Genomic DNA, 13,496 nt, shown 5'->3' with positions numbered 1-13,496 from the left:
TCGTCCTCGTTACTTTAGATATAGAGGCCCTCTATACAAACATCCCACAGGATGATACCATCAGAATGTTGGAGGGCCTCCTAAAAGAAGGATCAGAAGATTTAACTGAACATGCTATCTTCATAGTAGAGTGTGCGGAAATTATATTAAAAAACAACATTTTTCTTTTTAAAAACAGTTTTTTTAAACAAACAAAGGGGACCAGCATGGGGGCCACCTGTGCCCCAAGTTTAGCATGTTTATATGTAGCAGCCTTTGAGGAAGCGCACATTTTTAATGATTTGGCTCCTTTTAGTGAAAACATCACCAACTGGTCGAGATATATCGACGACATTTTTTTCATTTGGTCCGGAACCCTAGAATCACTCAACGAATTCATCCTCTGGTTGAATTTGGGTGACAGAAATCTGAAGTTTACTTCTAATATAAACAAGGAAACAATAGAATTCCTAGACATCAGAATTAGAGCAAATAATGGTACCCTAGGTGTTGATCTCTACACCAAACCCACGGATAGAAACACCTTGTTGCACTATCAGAGCAACCATCCCAATAGTCAGAAAAACAATATACCGTTCGGACAATACCTGCGGATTAGAAGAAACTGTACCAACATACAAGATTTTAACAAACACGCAGATGTTTTATCTGACAAATTGAAACAGCGGGGATATCCAAAAAGTCTAATCAGACGAGCTTACAAACGAGCAAAGTACTATAATAGGGAGACAAATTTTGAGAAAAAGAATGACGAGAATAAAGTGGACAACACAAAAGATAGACTAATCTTTGTAACAAATTTCAGTGCAGCTAGCAACAAAATTAAGAATATTATAAACCGGAATTGGTCGTTACTGAACACAAAACCGGGCGAGAAGATACCGAAACCCATGTTCAGTTTTCAGCGGAACAGAACAATTAGGAACTGTCTGGTCCATACCTATAAAGAAAAAACTCGTACCAACAGTAGTACAATTAATAATACTCCACTTCCAGTCGGGAATTTCACTTGCAATATGTGCTCAAATTGCACATCCTTAATGAAAGGCAGGTCAGTAACATATAATGGTGTAGAGCACAATATAAAAAAAATTGTGAATTGTAAAACAAAAAACCTCATCTACATGGTGAAATGCCCTTGTGACAAAGCTTACATAGGGGAAACTGGAAGAGAAATCAAAACAAGAATAACGGAACACAAGTCCGCAATTAGAACTAACAAAAAATCTGCCCCTCTCGTTGAACACTGGATAACACACAACCATAGAGTAGAATATCTAAAATGGTGTGTAATAGAAGTTATTTCCCATAACACCAGAGGTGGCAACATGGACAATAAACGAAAGAAAAGAGAGCAGTTTTACATGTCTCTCTTTAATACCTTCCGTACTGGATTAAACAACAGAGAGGAATGGGAGAGACTGGTCTTATAAATCAGAAAAAATATAAACAGAAAAATACACAGTGAAGGATATAAAGGGTAAGGTCAAAGGACCCTCACTTTGTCCCTGTGTTTCCCTACTCCATCTATATAATGGACGGGAACTATGTGATTCATGTATAACTACCCTGAAACTACACAGATTATAGGATTCACAAAAGAATTCCACAGAAAGTACCAACTGTGCTTATGTAAAAATGTTATTTCTAGTAGGCACCCATATAGGTAAAATATAGATCCTGGATATACAGTTTCTAATAGATTTATAACTCGTTTTTTCTGTTATTTCATGTATTCTTTTGTATTATTAATGTATTATTAATGTATGACACTGATACAATGATCCTAAATGGTGATTTCTTCAATGTACATAACATAATGTGTATTACTCAACAATGTGGTTAAGCTAACAATTCAAAACGAGGGGTGAATGTAAAACAATTTAATATAAGACGATAACATATTGAAAAACAATAGAGAGTAATATGCCAAAAGATATAGGCCTTGATATAGGCAAAGTGAATGATATTCCGAAACTTGTATAATATGGCGCTTGAGAATTCAATGTAATAACACAGTGAAATTTATAGATTATGTGTGTATTATTGTAGGACCAGCACTCGATATTTTAAGATGTGAGTGGATCCCTCAGAAACGATATTGGATTGTACCCATTCCAAGATGGCGGCCGTTAGTAATGCGGCGTCAATATCGAATATTACCACTATATTCAGAAGTCACATAATACTGGTGTAAGGAATGGAAGGTCAAACACAGCTAAAAGTTAGAGAGTATGTGGATTATTGCCCGATCCGAACTCGTTACTGTCAAGGGTATGTATCTCTCAAAAATGGTATGGGATTGTACCCGTTCCAAGATGGCGGCCGTTATAAAAGCGGCAACAATTCCAAATAATACTGCCATTGTATCGCAAGATACAAAGATTGAGATTAATCATAACTGCAATTCATTTTCAAAAATTATTGCGTGGTTCAATCACGTTATTTTCAAAATTGATAAAGTCCCCGTTTTTTAATACAAATAGCTGTAATTCGAAAGAACGCGGAAATTTGACGTTCGCACACGATCCCGTGTGAAATCCTTTTGTTTCTTGAACATTAAGGCGATATTAAATCATTAAAATTATAGACAAAACGGCGTTTCTTTAAACAGCCATATTACTTCCGGGTTGAGCCTGGCACTCCGGATATAAAAAGGGTGCTCCATAACAGGAGCATCACTCTTCGAATTTCCACGAGGACGCTGACACGGAGGAGCAGGGAGGCCACATTCAAAATATAAGGTGAGATGCTGGCTCAAAATTAGGGGACCCGTTTTTTGTTTTCGTTTAAATTGTCCTGATAGGTAAAACCCTTGAATATAATATCCTCAAAAAAACGAGCAGTCTGGGAAGTTTTTTTCATAAGCACAAGACTGCAGTTTGTCTACTTTGGGGTTTTTAAATGTATATAGAAAATGCCCTAGTCCAATTAAGTGGGGACAATCTTCAGATAACTATGCCAAATAACAGGGACATAAGTTCTCCCTCACTGTAAATTTGCACACCCTAAAATGATATAGTAACATAGCACGAATCTATGTATGAGTAGCACAATTGTGAACTCAAAAGTGAAATTTACATTAAAAAACGGTTATTCTTAATATACTTATAGAGATTTGAACCGTGGATGAAAGAAACCCTGAAAGTGGAGCCGCGTATCATATAACTGCCGCGGACGTCCATAATATATCGGCAAAAAACACAACAAGGTTAGTAACCTGGTTCTTTAGCTATAAGGATTACCTAAATCGGCTGTCGTCTAATTAATAAAAGAATGAATTAAGGACCCCAGTGAAATACATTTCAACCTGGATATTTATACACTTCCAGGTTTAAAGACAATAAGAAGTTCCGCCCTGACTGATGGTGGCTCCTCCGTGTATATATAATACAGAGTTGCTTATACTTTGAGGTAATTTTGATAACTGTCCATGAACTGAATAGTCTAAGACATGATCTTTTTATACCTGTCACTCAATCGAGTTTCTGTTGTTTATTATTAATATAGCTCAAGGGAATTGAAATACCTGAGCATCACGCACATACAAGTGGAACTATTTTGAAATGCATCAATTTGATAATACAGGTATGATGAATATGTTATCTCAAAAAGCCTAACAAATAGTGCATCCTATTATCAAAGAAAGTGATGTATAAAAACTAAACACAGTCCCTATAAGAATGTGAAGCCAGTCATAGGACCTCCTATCTGAGTTCTCCTATGCAAGAAAATCTCACGTTGTTCGAATTAAGTGGTCTGGGAGATCTAGAGGTGGCTAACAATGAGTAGTGGTAATACTAGGGTAGACTGATGAACTTGTATAAAAAAAGAAATACTAAAACGCTTTCATTTATTTTTAGAAATAATGGAGTCAAATGTTGTAAAGTCCTGAAGAAGGTGTGAAAAAAGAAAAAGCACCGAAACGCTGCGTCGACTGTTTTACTAATCTTTGACTTTATATAAGATTGTTTAACCATGTTATGTGTTTTTTTTAAAAATTTCTTTTAAATTGTGATTATGTGTTAGATTGTAACCCAATTGGGAGGTAATAAATCCTTATCAATTTTTAATGAAAAATCCTTTTCTAGTTTGGTATATTTGAGTGCGTTTGTAAGTTCATGAAGTTGTAAGATAGTGCTCCACCTAGTAGGTACACCTACCCCTGTAGAGAATGGTATAGAATACCATCCCTCTTAAACCAGACCACCTCCATAAGCACCAAAACCAGCGATTTGCTGTCTTGCGAGACAGGGATTTACAAATTTCTCTACTGTTCTAACCCCCTTCCCTGTTGTAAAATATATGGGGTTCCTCCTATTTGTTTTGCATGGTCACAGAACTAAGCCACATAGTTGAATTTTACCTGGCCTGTGGAGCCTGGGTAAGCTCAGCTGGGAGCATCTTCGACATCTGGAGGTCCAGGGAAAGACGGTAACAGCTTCAACTTCATGGAAGACTGGACTACAATTCCCCCAATGCAATAGATCATCTGGATTTGGGCGATCCCTCAGAGAACCTAATGGACAGCGAGTTGTTGGATTCTGAGTGTTGTTTTACCTGCAGTTTGGTGGGGACTAGTCCAGGGGAGATTGGGGGTGCTTCAGGCTTCCACAGGAGTCCCCCTGTCTGGGGGTACCAAGAGATAGACTAGGATGAGTATCAATCAGGCAGTTCCTCAGGATGCCTCAGGCCTAGGGTATCACTTCTTTGCTTTGTGCAAGCCTTGTTGTCGCAGACACGGGTCTCCATCTTCTGTCCTCTTCAATGCAAATTGTTCAGAACTGAGGTTCTGGTGTCAGAGATGTCCCTTAAATCCTAGATTTAGGTGAATTAGGGGTGTGGTAGCAAGTAGCCAATGGACAGCTATTCCCTGCAGCTAGTCTGCCCCTGGGGCAGGGGCGGCCTTAGGCATGTGCAAGCTGTGCACCTCCACAGGCCTGCCAAACTCCAGGGGCCGCTACGCCAATATATATCCTTAATATAATATTCCTCTGAGGATGAATACATATTTGCGTGGCAGCCCCTGGCAGGGATTTGGCAGCCTCCTGGCAGGCTCTGTTCCACTTCCAAACACCCTGACCCCCCCCCCCTCTTCACTGGCCTCCGCACCTGCGTTCCTCCTGGTTCCTGATTGGCTTCTTTTTTCCCTGCCCACTGCTGGCCCGCTGGTACAGGCGTATATAACATTGCAAGCAAAATGAGAGAGTACACAAATCTGGTTATTCGAAACAAAAGAGAAAGGCGGCTGAGCAGGCTTTCGTAGCAACACAGGAAGGAGCAATCCTGAACTTTGTCACCCAAGGGAAACCTAAAGATGGAGAATCCTCCGGCCAGACTACTGCTGATGCACTAGGTAAAACAGGCGCAAATTTTTCCGGGCAAAGAGGCCATCGATTCTTTCTCTGTGGGGGCTGTGGGTCTGGGGCCCCTGTCATGGCCCTGGCACTGCAGCCGTCTGTGTCAATCCCTCACGTTGTGTGTCACAATACCCTCCTCCTCCTAAAAAAATTATTCTGAGACAAATTCGGAAGGGTAGGTGCAGCCGCAGGTACTGGCCATCCAACACCTTCTCTGGACGTTTTATTAAAACACCTTCCTGAGCTCCGGGGGGGCTCTGCCCCACCCGGACCCCCTCTTCCAGGGCCCCCTACCTATGCTCCCTGCCCAGGGCCGCTATGAGCCTAGAGCCGACCCTGCCTGGGGTAACCACATTCAGGGGTGTAGGTTACCTTTTCTACCCAGTAAACTCTATTCTGCCACCTCAAAAGACGGCAGAAATCTAATTTTAGTGGACAGACCATGCTGCTCACCCTGGAGGAGTAGCTAGCCTTCTAGGGGTGTACACCTCCTTGACTAACTCACTTCCTTCCTGCCCGGGTACAAATGTGCCTGCGGAGTATTGTTTTCTCCACTGGGAGAAAGTCCTGATGCATATCAGAGGCAGTGCAGCCTTTGATGCTCACCGCCTTGATGTGCCACCTCAGTAGACTGCTTAGGAGGAGGGAGGTGTGACCTCCTTCCTGCTCAAGCCTTTATCCCTGACTCCTGTGAATGATCACACTGCCTGGCAGGAGGTCAGAATCTGTCAGAATCCTGTCTACACTGCACCAGGCACGAGAAATGAGGGTTTGACAGCCGGAGCACAGAGAAGTTGGGGCAACCAGATGGGCAACCTCTAACGTAGCCATCTGGGTGCATGTCAAATCACCAAGGGCACAAGATTCATGTCAGGGGTGAGAAGGTACGTTGTTTGATTCCAAACATGATGTATTTTGGCGATACCATAATGGGCCGAAATCAAGAATGCCCGGGTCAAAGCCCATGTTATCCAATGGACTGCTGACACTTATAGTAGTTTCCAATACGGAACATCACTATAAGGACATATAGGCCTATACTTGTTTATTGGGCACACATTTAATATAATGCAACTCTGCCTCCTGAGGCTGACATATATTTAAAAGAGTGTATTGACAGTGCCATACATGGTGAGGGCACAGTCGAGTTCGAGCAGTTTGCATTGCTCCTGCAGTCTGCAATGGCAGGCCTGCTGTTAGCAGTTTACTTGGGTCGCAAAGGGTGGCACACAACCATGCTGCAGTCCTGGGAACCCCTATGCCACCTATGACCAGGGTACCCCTGGAACAATATACTAGGGGGTAAAGTCTTTGCCAATTTACGAATACAAAGTTGAACATAACAGTTTTGAGAGAGAGCATAGGTACTGGGGTCTGGACAGCAGACTTCAATGCATTATCAGAGTTATAACCATAGGCTTGAGGAGCAAAAGGTGGGGCAGAGGTCACCATACTTGAAATGGAAAAATATAACTGCAGGTACTCTGTACCAGAGTACCTGCTTGTTTCTGAGAAGTACGGGTACTCTCCAATTAAAAGTATTACATTTGTCTTGAGAAGTGCTTGTACTTTCCCTCTCAAAATAAAAAAGTGCCAGAATTCAGTGCCGGGCAGTACTGGCCCATTTAAAGCACTGCTTATGAGTGATTAGAAAGCAGAGGGTTCCTGTAATAGCAACAGGGATTTCAGAGAGTAAAACAGGGTTTTGTAAAGGTTGTGTTTGGTGGCTGTTGGCTAAAATCTGTGAACACAAAAAAACACCCTCCAAATCTGTATTACAACCTTTTCATTGGAGTGCCTCATTCATGTAAGAACAGAAGAACCCAGTGCCAGATGTCCTATTGCTTATAGCAGAATGCTGATCGTAATATGCAACCATTAAATATTTTTAAGAACCATCCTATATATCATTAGGTCAGTTCGTAAAAAAACAATTAGATTAAGGCACAATCTAACCTACCTAATTACTATTCATTAAGAAAGTTGCACATTGTAGCTCAATCGAATTCACCACTATCACAGGGATGGCAGGCTGCAAGGGACAGCAAGCCTGAATGTCTGTCACTGATTTTCAATAAAGTAACCTATTTTTAAATGCAGTCCATTTTCCATCAAGGAAAGTTTCCTTTTTCTAAAGTTTGTGTCAAAGTTGGCAGTAGTTTTGTGGACCACTATCTACTTCCCACCAAAAATTCATTTTTTAACATTCACAAAGTGGAAGAGGCCGCAAGGAGACCTATTCCTTTTTGCTAATGGGTTACTGCCCCAATTTAGGGGTCGGTAACTTTTCAGTGGTTTCTGATCTCTATTTCGGTCCTTATCCATTGATACATATCAATACAAATTGTTATTTGAAAAAGACGCCTACAACATGCCCCAAATAGTGATTCCTTGTCCATTTCTAAACCAATTCTAGGAGTTGAAAGAACTTTACTGACTCCTAAAGTGGGATTAGTACATTGTAAACACAATTTTTGGGGCCACACTAATCGTAGAATTTGCAACCATAAAAATACTTTGCACATCTGGCCCATAATTCTGATTCCTTTGTGATAGCTAACTCCATGTGCTTTTTGTTGACTTTACCATCAGTTGTCTTTCAATGCAATTGTCACGTTCACCAAGTCAGGGGAATCAGACGAGGCTCGAATTCTAAAATGACTAAGAGGTATGTGTAGCTCATTATAAGAAAAAACAGGTTTCTTTAAAAAATCTTCACACATATCATAAATTATTGGCCCCATACAAAAAACTTACATCACGAATGAGGAGTATGACTTCATGTTCGGTACAGAACAAGCCTGGAAAGAATATTGACCCACTTTGAGATATCGCCTTATGGAACAACCCCTTGGACAAGGGAGACAGGACCTGCCAAATAAAGATTGTTTTACATTTAAATGGTGCAGACATTATAACATTTCAAACGTGATCAAGAATCATTAATAAATATAACAGCGCATTAACAAACATAGTTTAGAATATTCAGATGTATCTGTTTTAGTTATTTACCGCTGTCACTTTTCCCAAAAACAAATTCCAAAACTGTTTCCCCTGATGTGAATTATTGCCTGGAAATCAATGCATTGACGTCTTCCTCTCTTCCTCTACATCCTGCAGAAGCTTGGTGGACATTGTGAAAGATCAAGTACTTATCTGGTATACTTTCAACATGCTTGTGACCAAAGCCTGCTTACTGCTCTCTAAAAGAGAACAAAGGCGTTGTATTCCATATTGTAGGGAACTGAAGATCAGAGAAAGGTAGTGGAGGCATGGGGAGGGGGTGTTCAGGACACGTATGCTATTTGTTGAAACATATAGGAAATTCAAGAGGGATAAATGCCTGAAAGGTGTGGGAGGGTGAAATAAACTTCGTATGTTGAATGGATTTCAAGACAATCCTAGTGTAAGTTATGGGAATGAAGCAGGATTTTGTGCATCGTCTTCATTTAGTTTATGGCGTTTAGCAGGAGGCAAGGATCACTGGAAATAGCATGAGGAGGCTTTTTTTAGGGTGGGCCATCTTTCCTAAGGGCTCCTTGTGAGTCTGAACACTTTAACAGATTATAAGGGGCCTCTTGGGATAAATAAAACATACAATTATAGATGTCTAAGTAACAGCAAATGAGTGCTGCCAGTGATGAACTACTCAAGCTTGGGTCTTTTGTCTATAACATCCATTCACGTCCCATTGATAGTAAAACAATGCAATTTATTCCGACTTATTTACACTGCTATATAGTCCACATACCACGAGGATCACTGAGTTCCATAATTTGGGTGTACCTTGAGATGCCTACTGAAATGCAGCAGAAATTCTCATTGCATTAATGAACATTTTGTAGCTTTCAAAGTGCATAGCTTTCATATGAAGTATATCACAGATACAGCACTACAGGTTAGAAATATGGCTTTTCAATTATAACCCATCATGCATTGGCATAGAGCAATGCTCTTCAAACTTTTTGATGCCATCCCATCCCCATGTTAAAAAGATTCATCAAAGCTGCCAGAATGACAAACATACATATTTTCTGACAATACTTCTATAAAATCGGCATAACTTTAGCTATTGCTTTTTGAAATCTGATCAAACCCATGATTGTCAAAATGCTACTGGCAAAAGGGACTCCCTAAAAATATAAAAGTCCCCTCGGTGAGTTGGAATTTGAGAGCTATTTGAACACCCTCCCCATTTCACACCTACAGAATATGAGTGACAAAAACCTTACTGATGGTCCATTACAGAGCGGTTCATTGTCACTGTGTTTTCTGTTTTTAAAAATACATAACTGTTTTCATGAACCTCTGGCTTAGATTAAGACAGAACAATAAGGGCTGAAACACCACAGTTTCAAATCCGATTTATTTGAATCAAAGATCACAATTACCAGATTTACCCTTTAATTTTGCTGAATTTCTAAATATGTGCCACTCTCTCAAAATTCCAAAATCTGCTTTAAGGCTGTGGATTTATTAAAAAACTGATACAAACATAAATATTTCTGATTTGGAACGTAGATATTTTGGGTCATTATGGTACTTATTAAAAAACTTACCAGAGCTGAGACGCTTATTCCTCCCGCAGAGTCTCCAAATATGGTCACAGAGTCTGGATTCCCACCAAAATAAAAAATATTTTCTTGAACCCACTGCAAAGCAGCCACCTGATCCAGCAATCCCCAGTTACCATGAGCATGCTCATCACCAGTACTAAAAAAAAAACAGTGACCAACCACATTTATTTAAAAACAAAAGAAGTTTAGCTGTGAGTTGCTCAGCATTGTAAAGCGTTGCCAATTACAGTAATTTCCTAAATATTCTTGACCTCTCTGCAACACATTTAATGAAAGCAGATCATCTACGCATCTGTATACACACACACACACACATATCCACATTTACCTACTTTTCGATCAGACTGTATTTACTGTTCTACCTGGACTACGTTAAAAAATGAGGAATTGTCCATATCTATCAATACTCTTCATTCGATTAAAAAAAATCATAAAAGACAAACACAGTAATTAACAAAACATTGAGATCAACATCAGCACAAGTAAACATTTTCATTACATTAGAACCCCAGAGAAGTAAAGTGAAAGAAAAAAACAGACGGTGGATATATTTAAAAACTGTAGATACAATAATGCAGATTTGACTTGAATAAAATTCATAGCTTTTAAAATTGGGCGTATAAGTTCAAATCGCAAATGATTGTATTTTGGGCAAATCATCGTAATAATTGCAGGAATAAATGAAGGCTAAAACATGTGAAAAGACGTCACTGGTGGCGGGACAGATTTCAAGTAAGATAGTACTCCAGTCCACTAACAGTTTTCACCAGTATCGCATGACACACTGAATGTTTGTGTAGTGCTATGACCTTGCAGTCTGCTGCCATCTAGTCACTAAATGCATCATTGGTCCATCTCTACTTCATCCCTTCCTACACACAACATACATTCTACTCACAAACACATCACCACCCCCTTTACCTTACAACTTCCACTCGCAAACAATACTATACAATAAAATCATCTCATAAAACAAATACATCAGCATCTCTTTTCACTACTACTCAAATACTCAACAGTTAGAAGATCCACGTTCAAGCTGCTTTGTATTACACAAAAAGCGATGCATGGTATGGGAATGCTCTTCATCAGGAATAAATTCACGAAACACATTCAACAAAGAAACCGCCGCTCTAGAGTGGCACCTCTCCACAAAATCCCAAGATACAAGAAAAAAAACATGGGTGTCACATCCTTCTCTGTTCAAGCAGCCAAACGATGGAACTCTTTATCCCCCAGCATAAGATCCACGAACAACCACCTTATCTTCAGAAAACTACTCCAGAATTGGCTCTTCCCCACATAAGCACCATACGCAAACAGAAATATACAGCATCTCCCACTGTATATAAGCCTTTATTTGTACTATAGATATGTACCTATATATGTGTATACTTTGCATAAATATGTAGAATAATTATGTTTAATATATATATATTTAAAGTACAACAACACTTGAAAACCAGAGTTCATCTAAAGCATATTTAAACTACATATACTTACTTCCTTTATGCATCTACATACCTTCCATGTACTTGGATCTATATATTTATTACTTTTCTCCTAAAAAAGAATATGCATTGCACTACCCTATTTCTCACCCTATACCTCTATCAATATCTTTAATCTACATATACTTCCTTGATGCATTTATATACTTTCCATGTACTTAGGGATCTATATATTTATTACTTTCTTCTAATCCAGCATATCCAATGCCCTTCCCTATTTCTCACCCTATGCCTCTCTCAATATATCTTCTGGTAGGCAGACAAAATATTGATTTTTTAATATCGACCTACAATAATATTGACGTTTTAATATCGAAGGGACAGAATATAGAAGGTAAGTAATATTGAATTTTTTAATATAGAAGGGACGAAATATCGAAGGTAAGTAATATCGATTTTGTTAATATCGATGTAAGTAATATTGATGTTACTAATATCGATGTTAGTAATATCGATGTTACTAATATCGATTTTATATGATTTTTATGTATATTGTTATGTATTTTATTATTTTTTAATGTAATTTAATTTCATTTTGTATTTTAGTACTGTAGTGGGTTGTGGGTTTATAGGGGAATAGAGTGGGAAGTAATTTAATTATACTAAATTATTCATTAATTTTTAGGAATTATAAATTAATTTTAATTAATTGGTAAATAATTTGTATTAATTGGTAATTAATTTTTATTAATTGATTAATTGAGAATTATGTTAAGTGTATTATTTTATTATTGACGTTTGTTGTGCGTTTATAGGGGAATAGTGTGTAAAGTAATTGATATGTAGTTGTTACATTTATAGTTGTGTATTAACAATCAGTTTATTGGATATTAATTATTCATTGGTAATTATGATTTAATCATTATATATTGGTATTTGTAAATAGTTTAGATTTATTTAATAATTCATTTATTACATATTTTTTAATATTAATTTATTTATAAGTATGTTATTTTTCACTTCTACGCTATCCAACACTACCCTACTGTTGCACTCTCTGGAGTTGGATTAGTAAATGTTACCCCTACGCTACCCAACACTTTCCCTAGTGTTGCACTCTCTGGAGTTGGAATAGTAATTTTTACCCCTACGCTATCCAACACCTTCCCTACTGTTGCACTCTCTGGAGTTGGAATAGCAATTTTTACCCCTACGCTATCCAATACTTCCCTACTGTTGCACTCTCGGGAGTGGGAATAGAAATGTTTTCCCCTATGCTATCCAACACTTTCCCTACTGCTGCACTCTCTGGAGTTGGAATAGTAATTTTTACCCCTACGCTATCCAACACTTTCCCTACTGTTGCACTCTCTGGAGTTGGAATAGTAATTTTTACCCCTACGCTATCCAACACTTTCCCTACTGTTGCACTCTTTGGAGTTGGAATAGTAATTTTTACCCCTACGCTATCCAACATTTTCCTTACTGTTGATTTTTTGGGAGTTGTAATAGTATTTTATTCCCTTTATTTAATATTTTTTGTATTGTTTTATTTAATGTAGTATTTGATTAATTTTAAAAATATTAAAAGTAAATATTTTTTTTTATTTGTTTTGCATAAATATTTAATTTTTATTCATGTTATTATTTGATGTGTATAGATGAATTTGTAATTTATAATATGTATAATTGTTGATGCTTTGATAATAATTATTACAATTGATTATTAAGTATCTATATTACATATATGTGTGTTTAATTAATGTTTTAATTTTTTTACATATTACTTATTAATTTTAAATATTATAAAATATGTTTAGCTATGTTTATTATATGTTTAAGTATTATTTACAGTATTTTACTTTTTTTTATTTTAAAAAACGATATTTTAAAAAAAACATTATTTTTGACATCAATATTTTTTTCACGATATTTTTGTACTTACCATGTTGTAGATAGGATGTTGATATTGTTGACATCGAAATTTTTGCTTCGATATTTTTGTAGGTCGATATTTTGTCTTTCTATATTTTGCCAGACATTCATATCTTCTACCTCAAATATATGACTCATCTCAAACCTATTTCTACTACTACTTGCAATGCACT

At 37.7% G+C, this 13,496-nt stretch overlaps 1 protein-coding gene across 4 annotated transcripts in view; it reads right to left on the bottom strand.

Moving 5' to 3' along the window:
* The window catches only part of LOC144797772 (fatty acyl-CoA hydrolase precursor, medium chain-like), a 300,448-nt gene that overhangs the window by 191,184 nt on the left and 95,768 nt on the right, over positions 1-13,496 (bottom strand). For all 4 annotated transcript variants that reach the window (XM_078668531.1, XM_078668532.1, XM_078668534.1 and 1 more), the window contains exons 6-7: positions 9,920-10,073; positions 8,118-8,231 (exon numbers count right to left, since the gene is read on the bottom strand). In XM_078668531.1, the coding sequence (XP_078524657.1) occupies positions 8,118-8,231; positions 9,920-10,073 (268 nt within the window). The remainder of the gene's footprint in view (positions 1-8,117; positions 8,232-9,919; positions 10,074-13,496) is intronic.

Source organism: Lissotriton helveticus, chromosome 12, assembly GCF_964261635.1.
Source record: "Lissotriton helveticus chromosome 12, aLisHel1.1, whole genome shotgun sequence".
NCBI classification, from domain to species: Eukaryota; Metazoa; Chordata; class Amphibia; order Caudata; family Salamandridae; genus Lissotriton; species Lissotriton helveticus.
Note: the sequence above shows the minus strand (reverse complement) of the source record. Positions and strands in the feature narration are given on the sequence as shown.